This window comes from Amblyomma mixtum, chromosome 5, assembly GCF_055824585.1.
Source record: "Amblyomma mixtum isolate Tamu chromosome 5, ASM5582458v1, whole genome shotgun sequence".
NCBI classification, from domain to species: domain Eukaryota; kingdom Metazoa; phylum Arthropoda; class Arachnida; order Ixodida; family Ixodidae; genus Amblyomma; species Amblyomma mixtum.
In genome coordinates this window covers 925,162-942,111 of record NC_143016.1, presented here as the reverse complement: position 1 = coordinate 942,111, position 16,950 = coordinate 925,162, and the positions used below count along the sequence as shown (strand labels likewise).

Sequence of the window (16,950 nt, the reverse complement as noted above, 5' to 3'; positions counted from 1 at the left end):
CACTTTTTGCTCTGCAATTTATTTGCACAAAGATATGAGATATGAGAAAAATTTATTTGCACAAAGATATGAGATATGAGAAAAATCATTTTTCTGCATATTCTTCTCCCTTTTCAATGCACTTGATCATACTGTCGCCTGCGCATGCATCATCGGGCTGGTCCCTCCCCACAGGCCAGATACAGCTCCCTCTGACTTTCATCTGTTCAGGCCGCTCACGGGTGCTTTGAGAGGCGGTCAATTTTTCAGAAACCCTGGGTGCACGGGAGGTGGTACAAAAGTGGCTTCATGGCCTACCAAAAACCTTCTTGGAAGGAATGCGCAAGCTTGTGGCCTAATCGGCCAAGTGCATTGAAAAGGGAGGAGGCTCTATAGAAAAATGATGCACATTTTCACCACCTACTTTTATGTAACTAAATTTTAGAACGTAAAGTGTAGGTAATTTTTCACTTATCCTCTTTCCTTTCTTGACTTTTCTTATTCTGTTTTATTTTCTATTTCCTCTATTGGTACTGCAAATGCCACATATTTTTGACTAGAAGATTGAATCCTTTACTTAGGCCATATTTAGGGCTTTTTTGTCTCTTGGTTGTTATGTTTATGTTGTCAGTTAAGCTCTCGCTGTTTATTCGGCAAAGCTGATTATACTATTTCACTCTGTTTTGAGAAAGAAAGCATTTGTTAGGCACCTGCTGCTTACATATTTTTGTCATTACTGAACGTTATGTATGTTGGGTGACAGTTTCAATGCAGATAAAGCTTCCTAGGTGTTGTCCTTGCTAGCCATGGTTCCAATTTTTTAAGCTGAGCTTTTCAATACTGTGTTGCTGGGAGATACAGCATAACCAGAGAACAAAGGAGTAGGAAAACGATGCAGTGTGGCTCAGCATTTATGAACAGAGCACTGCATTGTGGGAGCAGCGCATGTGTCTGTAGCTCTTGTGAGCACAATGGAAAATCTTGTTTGCAGTTGACACCTTCAGCTCAGTCTGATTACAAGAGGCAGTTTCATTTATAGCGTCCCTTGTCTTCTCTTCCAGATTGTGTTCTTCCTGTTCAGCATCTGTCTGTTCTGCACTATAGCATGTGGTGTGTGGGAGACAGTTACAGGCCAGTTCTTCCGCGTCTATCTTCCATGGGACAAGGTCATCCGTTCGGACAACACTGTGGGCGGTGCCACTGCCATTGCTGTGCTCGTTTTCTTCTCCTATGCCATTGTACTCAACACAGTCGTCCCGATCTCCCTCTACGTCAGGTGAGCATGTGTGTCCCACTGCAACCACTAGGGCCATTATACTTGCTTCGGCGACCGAAAGACGTGAGGTGCATTGTGCCTTGGACCGCATCATTCCTTGCCCTTTAACAGAAGATAAGATCCTGGGGCCGTGGCCACACCATTCGACTGCCCTCAAGGCCTACAAGGCATTGTTTAGCTTTCTGAGAGCGACTGGCTTGTGGGACCAGTTATGACTTTGGCCCGCACCCCTTCTCTCTTTCCCTTTTTAAATCCCCTCATCCCTCTTCCCCAGTGGAGGGTAGCCAACCTGAACCCCTTTCTGGTTAACATCCCTGCCTTCCCTCTTCCTCTTTATCTCTTTCTGTACTTGCTGTATGTACTCACTGGGGCTGTGGCCGGGCACTTGTATCAATTAAGCTGGGCACTCCTTCATGTGTTCACTTTTTGCGTTCTCCAAACCAATTACAAAGCTCATTTCTGAAAGCAAATTTGTCATGTCACACACTCATGCTCTAAACAAGTCGTAATTTAATAGCAACTAACTGGTATCACAGACTTCTGCAGCTGTGGCATATAGTGAACACTCATCAATTTGAGCTTGCTCAGTTCAAATTTCTGGTTTATTCAAACTTACATTAGATTTATTAAAAGGGCTTTCTTTAATTCATACTCTGCGTATTTCGTATGCCATTTGTTCCCATCCCAGTTTGAATTATTGAGGGTGGGCTGTTTGGGAGAGCATTCGTAAGCTGTGCAAAAGACCAAGCTGGTTCATATATAGAGTGCAGTCAATTATGGAAGCTTAATTGTGGGGTGTACTTATTCGTGGCCTTAATTTGCACTGCGTATGTCATTTTCTTGTTGATAGATTCTTGGTTAACCAAGTTGTTGTTGTGTGTTTTCAAAATCAATTTTTTACCGCACAGTCGTAAGGCTCCATGTAAGTGTGGACCACACTATATTTAATGTTTGCTTTATGAAAGAACTGCCAAGGAACAATAGAAAGAATCAAGATTTCAACTTTGTTAAGTGTCTGCTTGGTAAAACTTGCTAGTTTGGAAGAAATTTGTGGAGAATGCAAGAATGGCACGTTTTTCCTCTGTCAAAAAGAAGAGTGTGTGTGGAGCATGCTTATGACTTAAAGGTGCACTGAAGAGGAATCGGAACTCGTCTTTTTGCCACGGGAACTCAATTTGCGCATTCCGAGCATTCTTAGAAACTTCGATTTATTGCCCTGTGTGGCTGATTTTCCTAATTAAATCAAATTAACGTCCGGCTCCCGCCTTATTTTTTTAATTCTCCCTCGTACGGTGGGCGGAGTCGACCAGCACGTGGAGTGCCTTTCAGCCAGTCCCGCGGCGGCTTGCTGCTCTGCCATCGGCGGAGTAATACGTAGTAGTCCGTAGAAGCAAATAGTCCACGTGTATTTTTATTTCTGCGGGCTTATTTTGTGGCTATATTATCTGCTAATGAAACTATTTATTCACGGAAACCTAAAAAACAAAATAAAGCGAAAGCAAAGCCTCCACAGAGCTGGCTGCAAGGCACTCCACGCGTTGGTCGACTCCGCCCATTGTACGAGGGAGAATTTAAAAAAAAAGGCGAGAGCCGGACGTCAATTCGATTTAATTAGGGAAATAGGCCACACAGGGCAATAAGTCGACGTTTCTAAGAATGCTCGGAATGTGTAGATCGAGTTCCCGCGGCAAAAAGACGAGTTCAGATTCCTCTTCAGTGCACCTTTAAAGGTTATGATAGTCTGTTCTGCTGCTGTGCTTTCTAAAGCCATTGTGGTGAAACTTTTTTTTAGAGAATCCGCAAAGATTTCTGGGTTTCTGAAAAAACAGTTTTATGCAACCAACTTAATGATCCTTCGTTATTTCATTTTTCTAGCTGTCATGCATCGTGCTGGGCTGTTGCCAACTACTTTGCTAATGCTATTTGTTATTAAAGTCTCAGTGTATCTGCTTTTTGTTGTATTCCAGTGTGGAAGTGATTCGGTTCTGCCATAGTTTGTGGATAAACTGGGACGAAAAAATGTACTATGCACCAAAGGATGCTCCAGCGCGAGCACGTACCACAACATTGAATGAGGAGCTGGGACAGATTGAGTACATATTCTCAGACAAGACAGGCACCCTGACGCAGAATATCATGGCATTCATTAAGGCGTCTATCAACGGCCGTCTGTATGGAGACATACTCGATCCAGCCACAGGAGAGAGTGTAGAGATCAACGAGGTGGGTACATTCATACCTACTCCGTATTCTGAGGGCAGGAGTGGTACAATGAGGCTGCAAATCTTTCTTTCCAAATACCTTCTCACCACAGTTCTTCAAAATGTTGTTTCTGGCAAAATTGTATGATTAAATCAAGTTATCAGGGACAGGCTTCTTGTAAAAAAAAAAAAATGCAAATTACATTAATAGGGCACTGCTTTGCTATATGGAAGAAGACTTTCCATTTCCATTTTCCTTTGAGGCACACTGACCTACCACTTCACCCAGACTGCGCTTGACATTGGAGGAGCGTCAGTATTCCTAAGCAGTTTTGCTGTTTTAGTGCAAAAGCACTAATTAGCCTTCTACCCCGCAAAATCCTCAGGTGTACGTGAAGCCTCTGAGATAGTCGCAAAATGAAATGAATTGCAAAATGAAATGAATTGCTCATAACTGGTTTCCAGGGTCAGTAGACACCTCAGTCACACTTTGAGCTATGAGTGCTGCATGGTGGGTTGATGTTTACAACGTTGTGGCAGAAACGCAGCACTGTAGCAATAGGCCGCCTGCATTCATTGGGTCCATGGGCACTGGCGTTGACAAGGTTGTAGACTGCTCGTTTTGAGGAAAGGAAAGGGGCATAACTGGCTCCCTGGGTCAGTGGACACAATCATGCTTTGAAGTATGGTGGTGGCCACATGCAAAAACCATGCTTTTGCATAATATTTTGTGCTTAGCAATGCTAAATCACCAGCCAATTTTTTGCCTAGTATCTCCAGAATGCATTAGTGATGGCTCAAATTCATTTGCTCTTATCATGAACTTGTGCATTAAAGATTTCAGGATGATAACTAGTTTCAAGCAGTGCTTGCGATTCATTTTGGCCTCTACATTATTTTTGCTAAAACCTTGCAAGCTTCCTAAGCCATATAGTGCAATTAACAATTGTAGAAAAAGCATTTGAGCTCTTCACGTCACCCTAAGAGACAGAAAAAGACCAGTGCAGTTTAAAGTACAAAGTTGAGTTAACAATTCTATATCATAAATCAAGAGGAAGATATGGACCTGGGCAGAGCACATGGTTACTGATTAGGCTAGCATTCAAAGCAAAAACACAAAACTTGGTTGAATGAGAGCATGCAGTGATGAAACATATTGTTCATAATGTGAAAAAAAAGAGCAAAAAAGAAAACAGAGCTCTTTATTGTGAATATCATATCCATTGTGAACTCTCTTAATTTAGATTTCTGGTTCATTCAAAATAAAGGTTCATTCCCATGAAAGGGCTGTTGACAGTTTGGATTCTGCATACTTCAGTCAAATATTCGGCTCCCTTCTATAGTTCGAATTTTTTAAGGTGAAGTGTATTTAGGTATAACATATATGTATATTTTCATATGCTTTGCTTCCTCAATTAAAATTGCATCACTGCTTCAAGAATAAGGTTTTCTCCTGTGCGCTGTGTGTTGTGTATTTATATGGTTCAACTTTTACTTCCAGGCTTACACATTCTTTGTCTCTTAAATTGCAGAACTCAAAGACAGTGGACTTCTCGGAGAACCCTGAGCATGAATCAGCCTTTCGTTTTTATGACCCGGCATTGCTGAAAGATGTGATCGCTGGAGACACTGATGCTCGAGAATACTTTCGCTTGCTAGCGTTGTGTCACACTGTAATGTCTGAGGAGAAGGATGGTGAGCACAATTCAGTTTCTTTGTAAAACAGTGTAACTGCTCAAACTAAGTGTTCTGAAAAGCCAACATTTCGGGCCATTTCTGGTTAAGTAGTTTTGCATTTGTTACTTTATCCAAGACTTGCGCTGCCTTGTTATTCATGTCAGCTCTTAATATCTCTCTTCCCTAGTTTGATGTGATAGTCCTTGGATTCCAAATAATTTAATTAATAACTTTTCTTGACATTCTTGGCATTTTACCTTGCATGTACGATTTTGTGAGCCACGTGGCACCAGTTAAGGGAGTATGCGGCTTTGAGCAAAAATTCTCAGAAAAATTGTTTTATAGTGTACATTTTTCTCCTGAATCTTGTGGAAAGGCTGCAGAGTTGGGAAAATGTGGCAGAAGACTGGTTCAGCATTCGTTTTGTTTCTACTGATGCGCTACATGTCAAGACAGTCTTAGAATTTTTTTTTTTTCGTGGAGCACAAATTTTGGTTACGAACTTTTGCGATACAGTGTCCGTTAACATATGTAGAGTGAGAAGAAAATTCCATACAAGAAATTTAAAATTCACAAATTTGAAAAACAAAAAATGTCTTGACCTGCCCTATGGTCGTAGAAGTGCAATGAAACAAATCAGGTCAAAATAGATAAAGCAGTCACGAAGAAATCTGCTCTGCAAGGTTAGTACCTATTCAGAAAATCGTAACTGAGAAAAACACCCAGTGTTCAAGTCTTTCCCCGCAATGGAGAGCCACCCCATTTCACGAAACGATCTGCTATGAAACCTCGGTACAGTATAAAAAAACGAGGCATACAAGAGAATGCAACAGTTATCAAAAAAATTTTTTTGCCCATTTTGGGGGGATTTAAAAGCCGCGTCCCCTCTTAAATGCAGTTGTTTAAGAGGTAACATTTGCGAATTTGGTGGTAGCAGTGTGAGGAAATATTAGCGTCTCCGTTAAGGAAAGAAAAGGTTTCTTACTGTTAATTTAAAATAAGTGCATTTTGTATTGTGATTTTGTGAGTAAGACTCGTTTTCATCTGGCTTGCAGGCCGCTTAGAATACCAGGCACAGTCACCAGATGAAGCTGCGCTCACTTCAGCTGCTCGAAACTTTGGATTTGTATTTAAGGTAAGACACGATAGACAGGCATTTCAGTGAAGTCTTGAGAACTGTAGACTCATGAGTGTGGGAACTGACACTTCTCCTTTCATTATACTTTCCGTTTGCCTAGAATCGAACGCCAAAAAGCATTACTATTGAAGTTTGGGGCCAAGAAGAAGTTTATGAGCTATTTGGTATCTTGGATTTCAATAACGTCAGAAAAAGAATGTCGGTAAGTAGTCTACTGCAGTTTAGTTGTACCTTGCAGTGCAGTTGATCATGTTGTAACGTAATGCTCCTGCTGTAAAAAATTGCAGCCTTGGTTGAAGGTCAGAAATGGCTAGCATTGTTTCACTGAAATTTGTATTGTACCGTATTTTGTATTTGCTTTCTAATGAAGGCTTCTTTGTGGTCATCTTCCAGGTGATTGTTAAAAGGAATGGTGTTCTCAAGTTATACTGCAAAGGTGCTGACTCTGTAATTTTTGAGCGCCTTGACCCAAGCAGTGAAGCACTCAAGATCAAAACAACTGAGCATCTCAATGTGGGTGTTCTTCATTTACATCAGGCGTGTTCTCAAACAGCGTGTTTAGAAAAGAATCTTTGTAGATTTAAATTATTTATAATCAAAAGGAAGTATACACAGCTAGATTGCTAGATGATCTGTTGGAAAATTTTTCACCTGAACAGTTCTGCTAATGATGTCTCAGGTCTTCTGTTTACAGCTTTTAACTAGACAACAGGAAATTTTTTAAACCTGAGATTAGATGTTTTACTGTATATTAATGTTAAATTTCACTTGTACCTTCCCTGCAGTTTAATAAGAACCATAGAGAAGTGCATTAGGTGCTGGGAACATGCTGAAAGAAGGTGTTGATGCTCTTAGAACATGCTTACAAATTACAATATGTGTCTTCTTTCAGAAATACGCTGGCGAAGGTTTGCGTACTCTGTGCCTAGCTTACAAGGATCTGGATGAAGCTTATTTTCAAGAATGGAGCGAGAAACATCATCAGGCTGCGTGAGAATTTTTCACTGTTACCTTCTCATTTGCTGCATACGTACTTCTCCCTGCAAGTGGGTGGTTTTCCAAGTCGGTATGCTGCTAGCATGGACTGAGCCAGCACAGCATAAAACACTGCAGTTTTGTTCTGGAGACTTTGCACAGTTACAGTTGTTTCTTGTAAGTATATACCGTATAAACTCATGTAAGGGCCGCATTTTTTTTAAAATTCAGGCGCATATTTTGAAGGTGCGGCCCATGCACGAATTTTTTAGAAACTTTTGTTTTCTTTTCAATTGTCTAGTCCAAAACAAGGGGGTGTGGCCCTTACATGAGATTACACGGTAAGCTCAGTGGAAGAAGACATGAGATTTAAGGACATGGTACCTGTCCCTAGTAATGCATTTAAATTCTTTGCAAGTTGTGTTTCGGAACTCAAGGGTATGTTTATAGTACTATTCATTATTTGCTAATCCACTATGGTTCATTATGGTCAAGTGACAAAGGAGTGAAACATACAACTTTGCAGTCTTGTTTAATACTCAACAAAGTCCAGTTCTGTCGTGCAACATTGTTGTGTTGCATAAAATTGTTATATTAATCATTTGGCAATCTCATGCTGCTGCTGGGGTTAGAGCTTTCACATCGCCTCTCTCAGCATTTACTTGCAGCTTTTCCTAGCTGCATCATGCTACCTGCAGGTTATAATCATTGCTTGCTGTATTATGTAAAGGTCTAATGCAGTGTGCTTCCACTTGCTGTGTGCATGTGTAGCACTTGTTAAGCAGAAGCTGCTGCTACAAGCACATGACTTAGTAGGCACTCAAAGCTCGGTGAAGAGTGAGCAGATTTAATCTTATAATGATATCAAGTAGGCACCATTTATCATGCTTGTTTCTCTCCAGGCAGATCACTGCATATGAAAGGTTCCTATTTGCTCAAAACACCTACTTAATCACATTTCATCAATTGCTACAGAGTATTTTGTGTTTGTAAGTAATTATGTGAAAACGTTACATAAGAAATAGGAATATTTGACCGTGAGCCTTCAGCTTCTTTTGATTACTCACAAATATGTGTGTATAGTCTAAACACCGTGCAGCTTTCCGAGTTGCGTATGAGTGGTGCATTCTTGTGCACTTCAGGTGATCAAGTTTAACCCTTCAATTTAAGAATTACGTAATGCCTTCATTTGGTTAGAAAACTGGCAGCGCAGGAAACTCTCTACTGCACAAGTCACTGCTTTTGGGGCATCTCATGAGCATGAGGCCAACTGCATCAGTGGGTATTAAACGGGAGCTTGTGCGTAGCACCTCGATTCAAGCTTGCTTGATAAGTTCACTGTAGATGTGAGTTCAGTGAGAGTCAGAAGTAGCTCCGTAGCAGTGGTACAAGCAGTGCTTTTTGTTTAAGGAATGACAGGAGAGTACAAATGTGATGCAGCTGCCATGACGGCTCAGTGGATTTGGCGTTACCTGCTGATTCGGTCGAAAGTTCGATCCCAGCTGCAGCAGCCATATTTTGATGGAGATAAAATACAAAAATGTCCATGCGTTATGCGATATTAGCGCTTGTTAAAGAGCCCCACGTGGTCTAAATCAATCCAGAGCCCACCACTAGGGTGTCCCTCATAGCCCAGATGTCTGTTTGGGACATTGAGCCCCACTGGTCACAAATGTGATGCTGTGCAGGACGTCGCTGCACGACCGAGAGGAGCTGGTGGATGCTGTGTACGATGAGATCGAGCAGGGTCTGACCTTGCTGGGGGCCACAGCCATTGAGGACAAGCTGCAGGATGGTGTGCCACAGGCCATTGCAAACCTGGCCATGGCTGGCATCAAGATCTGGGTCCTCACCGGTGACAAGCAAGGTCAGGAGGCTTGCTGTTGTGCGCTGAGGTGCAGAGAAGTTTGTGAATGTATGGAGAATATGTATCAAGTCTAGTTCTGTAGAGAATTGTTGGTGCACTGATGGGATTTGTTAGCACGGGCAAACGCTTTCGAGATTACCAAGTGTCGCTGCTGCAATCATTTCAAACGATGTCACCGCTGGCTTACGAGAGACTGTGACCATGCGGGAAGTATAAAGGACTGATTTGCTGTTGATTGGGCCACTCTCTGGAACACTGTTTTTCATGTGAAAATAGCGCAAGGGTGTGGCAAAAAGGAGCGTACATGGTGGAGACGATGCTGAGTATCTGTGCCTACTGGTCTGTCTATCACCGTGTGGCTGTTTTCAGACTTCAGCAAGAAGCAAGGCTAATGTGTGCCAGAAATACAAATGAGCGGGAAATATTTACTGTTTATTCAACTGGTTGTTAATTGAATAAGACGCTGTCTGTGGTGTGCAGGAATCTGTTAATGCCAGTCACACTTCTCTCCAATGGCACAGCAAGATGCCGCATTTCTTTTTTTCTTTTTCAAGGCTCACAAAGCGACGCCGCGCATGCAGCTAAGGTAGAAAGAAAGAGGAAGAGACACTCTTTCAAACGAGACTGGAGTTTATCATCGGATGGGTGAACTTGTGTGCCTGGTGTTTAAATTCAGACTGACAGCATTTATTTTTCTTGGCTAAATTGCTTCACCATCAGTGCGAGGCCTGTAGTGTGTCATAGGGCATATGCGTGGCCAAGCACAGCTTGTTCTAACAACTATTTGTGAGGATTAATGATGTAAGCAGTTCTCTAGGAAAGTAAGGCTGACGGCATTGCCATAGTGTGGTTGAGTGCGATTGGTGTCACAGCATCTTCGATGGGCCAGTTCTTATGTTCAGGTATTAAATACCTATGTGTGACTGAAACAAATTAAGTTTATTTTTGGTTACTTAATTTTCGTTTAGTTCTTTCTTGTTCTTTTTATTTTGAATATTTCTTCAGCAAAATGAAAAGTGCTGAGAAAAAAAATTAGCTGATGCTAGTCCTCCCCAGTCTAGCCAAGCAGATTTGAGCCAATAAAACAAGGTGCTGAGCTAGTTGGTTCATGTCATTCAAAGGTAGGTTAACTGCGCGAGTGAAAGCCGAAGACACAAACTGACAGCACCTGTCCTGTCTCTTCATCTTTCTTCATGCCTTGTTTTTCATGTGCACTGTTAATTCGCCTTTGTCTGAGCCAGTAAAAGTTGGAAAACTATGGAGCACCTGCTTTGAGCTTTAGTTATGTGGTTCGTCCCGACATCAGTAAGCCTGACACTATTCCTTTTTTTTTTTTCTGTTTGTTGCTCCTTCAGAAACGGCCATCAACATTGGCTACTCCTGCCAGCTGCTGACAGATGACATGGTGGACATCTTCATTGTGGATGGCATGGAGCGAGACGAAGTGTACAAGCAGCTAAGCACTTTTCGTGAGAGCATCGCTGGCATCGTGGCTCATGGCCGGGGTGCTGGGGACTGCTCAGTCGTGCGCTTCAGTGACAATGAAGAAGGGCCTGCCTGGGAACTCTCAGGCGGCGAGAGCCTGGGTGGCTTTGCCCTCATCGTCAATGGACACAGTTTGGTGAGCTGCTTGAATTCCATCAAAGTGTACTGATGGGCTGGTTAGTGCAAAGACATTATCAAACTGTGCTAAGGGACAAGAAAGTAACAGACAACACCACTATGCAGTGATGCTCTCTGTTCATTTTTGTCATCTCTGCCCTTTAGTACGGTTTCACCATGTTGCTTGAATTTACTGCCCACAGCTCTCTTATAGCTTTTGCTTGTTTCTTGTTAGTTATTTGAGCCGCTTAATTCATTAGCATGCACTTTCTGCCCATGTGTTGGTGGCCTGTTTCGGGATGACTGTTGTGCTTGATATCGCATACTTCCTTGGGAGCGTTCTGGTTGTCTTGGGGCGTGGAAGAGTATCCTTGCAGTGATGCACATGTAGTAAACCCTCCTCCCCTCTACCACTTCACACCAGCACCCTCAGAGTATCCTCAGACTGCATGGTTCCCCTTGCCAGTGCTGTGAGAAAGACAAAAAAAAAAAAAAACACTCATACGTGCATTTAACACACACGTTAAAAGATGCCGGCTGAGCCTGAGCATTGAAGCTTTATCATGTGTATCAAAGCTTTGCAGAAGCTGTCTGGTTTTTAGTTCCAGGGTTTTTATACTTCAACTGTTTTACAGTTGAAGTTAGCAAGTTATGAAGGTGCCACCTTATCTTTGTCAAGCCCATATCTACATGCCCAAGAGCCTTTTTCGCTAATGAAACTGAAATCCTCTCATTATCAAGTGGCACAAAACTTGATCCTTTATTGCAAAATATCAATTCGCAGTCTTCCGAAGATTTCTTGAAACCTGCCTCCCTTTCTTTCGCGTTTTTAATTCCAAATTTTGATGTGCATTTGTATTCAATTGAAAGCAAAAGCTGAAATTGAATTAGCTTGCAATCTACTTGAGGCACAGAGCACTGTGAAAGCGGAAACTTATAGGAGATAGTATTTACTGGGCGTATTTGCAAAAGTTGCTTTGAGAACATGAAAGTAATTTTCTCTTGTGCTTACCCTTCTGAAATTTTTGTTTGCCAGTAATTTGTTTATGATTCATGGATCAGTCACATGTAGCAGCATCTTGCAAATTTTGCTCTACTACCCATATTAAGCATGAAGATCAGGCTGACTGTTTAGTGGGGATACTAGAAGGCTGTAAAAGTGCATTTCTCTTCCAGATTGTGTTCTAAAAACTGTTGGTGTTAGCGTATGACATATTCCCCATACATTGTATCCTGTTGTGTGTGTTAAAGGTGCATGCCCTGGAAGAGGATATGGAGTTGCTGTTTCTGGAAGTGGCAAGCCGCTGCAAGGCCGTCATCTGTTGCCGTGTTACTCCACTGCAGAAAGCACTTGTTGTAGACCTTGTCAAACGGCACAAGCATGCCGTCACTCTCGCAATTGGGGATGGTGCCAATGACGTCAGCATGATCAAGAGTGAGTACTGTTGTTCTAGACACCTCTGCTGTGTTTTTGTTGCCATCACCACCTGGTTCATCATAAATGGAACGCATGCATGCATTCCAACAGAAAACCTTGATGGGATTGCTTTGTGACATCATGAACAGTGCAAATGCTATCATCAGAAGTAATTAGTTCCAAACTTTATTGTCCCCTCAAATAATGAGCACCTGACCTTCATTGTGTAGCACTAAACAAGGTGGAGAAATTTGTTTTATGTGTCTAGTGAACCAAGTTTGTCGTCCAAGGGCACTAATCTAGTGTGTGTTTGCAAATAAGTTTCGCATAATTATTTAAAAGCAGCTGCAGCACTTTTTGCAGACATATCATGCACTAATGTGTATGAAGTCAATAGCAATCATATTTTGCACAAGTAAAACTGCTTGATTATTTGGCTTAGGGCATACGTTCATATTTGCAAACATGAAGTTAACCATTGTATACATTGTAGTCATGCATTGTTTAAATGCTTTAGTGTTCAACTGTTCAGAGGTGCCTTATCTACACGGATATGATGCAGGTTTCTTTCTTTACTTCATCAGTTTCAGAACACATCTCACATAGTTTTCAGAACAAAGGCATGAAATGCCGCTGCGGTGGCTTAGTGGTTATGGTGCTCGACTGCTAACCCAAAAGATGCGGGTTCGATCCCGGCCGCGGCGGCTAGAATTTCTTTGGAGGAGAAATTCTAGAGGCCCATGTACTGTGCGATGTCAGTGCACGTTAAAGAACCCCAGGCGGTCGAAATTTCCGGAGCCCTTCACTACGGCGTCCCTCATAGCCTGAGTCGCTTTGGGACGTTAAACCCCATAAACCAAACCAAACGAAAGGCATGAATAAAACACGAATTTTTTCCCTCGCTGTTCCACAAGATAGCTGCAGCAGCCTTCAGCATTATACTCGCGAGCGTGTAGGAGAAGCCAACTTTTCCTTGACCTTCGGGCCATGCAGCGCCACTGTGGGTGCGCACGAGAAAAGGACATAGTGGCTATGAACTTGAAAAGAAGGCGGCGCGGGCCGCTGGGAAAGAGAAGGCATTGAAAGATTAAGTGGAGTAGGGAAGGAGAAAAATGGCGAACGGGCACAGGACTGGGCAACATGAAGTACGTAGCACTGCGGTGGTGGGGCGATGACGGCGGACGCTGCTGCACGGTAGAGTGTGCATTAATGCGTCGGAGGCTTTGCTGCGGTCGATGATGTCGCTCGCATTTCTGAAGAGCTACCTCTTGAATAATATCGACTTATACGTTGCTTCGGTATTTTTGCATGCTACCTGCGTTTTTTTCTGCGCCCTCGGCGCCTCGGCTATACTGGCTGGCATGAACAAATGGTGATCGCATTATAATCAAAATGCATTTTTTTAATTTCTGTGCTCTATCAAACTCTTCCTTCGCATTATATTTGTGTAAATATGACATATCTGCCGGGAAATCAGCCTTGCATTTTGCTTAATTACTCGCCGCAAAGCGTGAAGCATGAAGCTTCTGGTGCTTCTTTGACTTGGGTCTGCACCCTCTTTAAGAATGATGGACTCTGTACAGTTTGATGTGTTAATGCTTTGAACCTAGTTTCTCTTTCTATGTTTTCTGTTTTACAAAACTTCATGCATTAATTCGATCATGGAATACAACCAACGTTTTTTATTTGGTTTGCGCACTTGTTTTACTGGCAAAATTTTCATGGTAGTTGCACATTGCTCACAGGCATCAAACAGAGTTGGAGCTGTGAAAAGAATTTCAGGATGTAGGGTTTATAATTAGACTGTATCTGGAGCTGATTTTATGGTCTGTATCATATCTCAAACTGTGCTGGTTTTTGAGAAATCTAAAATACTTAGTACTAGTTTCACGTAGTCAGCGTCTACTTGAGACCAAATAATTAAAAGCTAATTTATGCAAATTATGTGAATAATTAAAAATAAGCAGTATAGCAGTAATTTAACATCTGAAACTGTGCTGATTACCTGCATAAGCAGCATATTGATAGGCACCTAGCTTTGTTTAAATAATTCTGTTAAATTATCCATAAACTTGCGGTATGACATATGAAATCAGTGCTTAAATGCAATTTCAGAACCTGACATATGTGCAGTAGTTTTGGACCTGCTGATAAATTATGCATTAGCTTTTTCAAGCTATTACACTTTCTTTGGTAATGCATTGCTCATGCATGTTTATGGCAGTCCTTTATATGCATTATTCTGTCTCGGTCTCAGTGCATCACTAGCATTTGAGGATGAGGTAGTTGCTCCAAAGCAACACAAAAAGTTGCAAAAACATTGCCTCAATAGTTCCAAAGGTCTGTCTGTAATGTCATGTAAATGTTGATAACATCATTATTTTTTTATCACCATGTAACATCACACACTAATGTTAGTACAATTTTGGGTAACATTGATATGACATTATCCTGACATTGGATTGACAAGAAGTGCACAAAATAATGTTGCCGCTTAATTTATGTGAACGATTGGGCAAAACACGCAATGACGCTCTGCATATCCTGCAAAAGGGGAGCAAATAGCAACTTTCAAAGCAATAGATGTCAAGGTGCTAATTTTTGTACAGTGCATTGATGCACATAATTAACACAGCAAGCATTTCCAATACAGTCAACTCAAATATCAATCATGCACGAAACTCTTCAGTCGAGCGAAGTTATTGTGTGCATTTTTAGACTTGTAACGGCAAAAATTTGCATTAAAAGTGAACACGATCACGTGCTAATGCCTGTTAATAAAAAAGCCTTATTAGTCCACGCTGCCATCTTCGCGCGAACATTGCACATATGCATTCAGTAAAAACACACATGCTAATTCTCTAGTAGGCTCATTTCTGAACCCGATTCATACATTGTTTAAGTTTGCACTTACTTTGCATTCACTGGGTTCATGAGAAGCAGCAAGGTTTAATAAACTGCATTACCAGCACATTAGTAGCCTTGTTAGCATTACGTTACAAGTTTCTGGACACAAATATGTAAAAATCAACTCAGAAAAGTTGGTGAGATGTTCATAGCCAACGTTGGCGCTATGTATGTCCATAAACATTGTTCGTACCAAGCGCTGGTGCTATGTATGCCCATAAATGTTATTGTGGTGGAACTCTGAAACAACGTGATACTGTACCTCAGGAAACATTACAGTAACATCACATTTTGTTGTTCAACATTGCATGGCAGTTTTTAATTACAGTCAACGTTGCAGCAACATTCTGCTGTGCCCTCATACTTGCAAACAGCACAGAGGAAATACGTAACTGCAAGTCTTGTGGTGCTGGTTTTTGGGACACCAGCGCTTTCTATAACTATATTCACAGAAAAGTTCCAAACAGATGCACTTGCTTCTTCATTTTTCTTTCTTTATGCACATCAAGAAACACCTGATAGCAGTATCATTAACATCCAGAGCCTGTTACTTTGAGTGGGCTTAGTATGGCAGCTCAGTTTCAACCAACTAAAGCTCCACGTAATGAGAAATGACATCATTAAATCAGTAGTTATGCTGAATCTAGCAACTAGGCACCTAGCTTCATTACTGTTTGCAGGGAGCGCCATAACTGTCTTGATTGCATCAAGACAGTGATGCAATTCAGTTTCTTTAAATTGAGGTTTTTTTTTTTTTTTCTTTTGACATGTCCTAACCTTGTCCCACGCGTGTGTTTCAACCAGTGCACCTAATTACTTTCCTACCTCTTGTGTCTGCCTGCTTGCAGTGGCACACATCGGGGTGGGCATCAGTGGCCAGGAGGGAATGCAGGCGGTGCTGGCCTCGGATTTCTCCATAGCCCAGTTCCGCTTCCTTGAGCGGTTGCTGCTCGTGCACGGCCGCTGGTCCTACCTGCGCATGTGCCGCTTCCTCCGGTACTTTTTCTACAAAAATTTTGCCTTCACCCTTTGCCACTTCTGGTTCGCCTTCTTCTGTGGATTCTCTGCGCAGGTAAGCAAGGAACTGTGTCGACCGTGCGTACGTGGCAGCCAAACCTGCTGTGCTACAATCTGTTTTCACTTAACCGTGTAATACCTAGGCTGTAAGAACAGTAGCTGCTAACTTCTTTTTGTTATTACTTGACCATGGTTGCATAAATAGGAAGAACTAGCCGATTTATTGAGAAATTATAATTACTGCACAATTGAAGTCAGAAAGGTATGATGATTCCTGAACGTTGTAAGAATAGCAACACTGTGCACACGTACTCGGGTGCGCGAAGTAAGTCGGGAGCGAAATTCAAAATTATTCCATCACCTACCAATGCAGCAGTACACCCATTGAAATCTTGAGTTGTTTTGTCGGTATTACTGTCTTTTGCGGTGGGTAATCTTCTAGTCTGGTTGCTGACATGCAATTTTTACTTTTATATATAAGCTGGCAGATGCTGCTTGTGCAGCGCTGCAAGGAACTGATGTGCTTTTACTAGCATAAACAACAACTGTTCACATTTTTACCATCCTTTTCTTATGCGATATGCCGGGAGTCGCAGTGTTGACAGTGATGTGTGCTTGGCCACACTGCCATCCAAGAGCTCATCTGCTTTGTGAAGTACACATAGGTTCTTTTTTCAAATTTTTGTGATGTCACTATGTGTTTCACTTGTTTACATGTCTCCAAAATATTGTAACGGCCGTGTAAATATTCTCATTATATGGGGATGTCTTTGCATTTGACGCATTTACTTTTCAAGCTAACAAAAATGCATGTCGTGATAAGTAAAATTCTCACTATCTTTTTTGTCTTATATGTGTTAATGTGCTCACATTTTTTTATTAAAAGTGCTGGTG

General features: G+C 41.8%; 1 protein-coding gene across 4 annotated transcripts in view; it reads left to right on the top strand.

The window, feature by feature from the left end:
* Nucleotides 1-16,950, top strand: part of ATP8B (ATPase phospholipid transporting 8B) — a 122,489-nt gene that overhangs the window by 96,895 nt on the left and 8,644 nt on the right. For all 4 annotated transcript variants that reach the window (XM_089542946.1, XM_089542944.1, XM_089542947.1 and 1 more), the window contains 11 exons: nt 1,041-1,255; nt 3,223-3,478; nt 4,989-5,151; nt 6,189-6,268; nt 6,372-6,473; nt 6,665-6,784; nt 7,164-7,261; nt 8,935-9,113; nt 10,469-10,734; nt 11,967-12,150; nt 15,888-16,111. In XM_089542946.1, the coding sequence (XP_089399072.1) occupies nt 1,041-1,255; nt 3,223-3,478; nt 4,989-5,151; nt 6,189-6,268; nt 6,372-6,473; nt 6,665-6,784; nt 7,164-7,261; nt 8,935-9,113; nt 10,469-10,734; nt 11,967-12,150; nt 15,888-16,111 (1,887 nt within the window). The remainder of the gene's footprint in view (nt 1-1,040; nt 1,256-3,222; nt 3,479-4,988; nt 5,152-6,188; nt 6,269-6,371; nt 6,474-6,664; nt 6,785-7,163; nt 7,262-8,934; nt 9,114-10,468; nt 10,735-11,966; nt 12,151-15,887; nt 16,112-16,950) is intronic.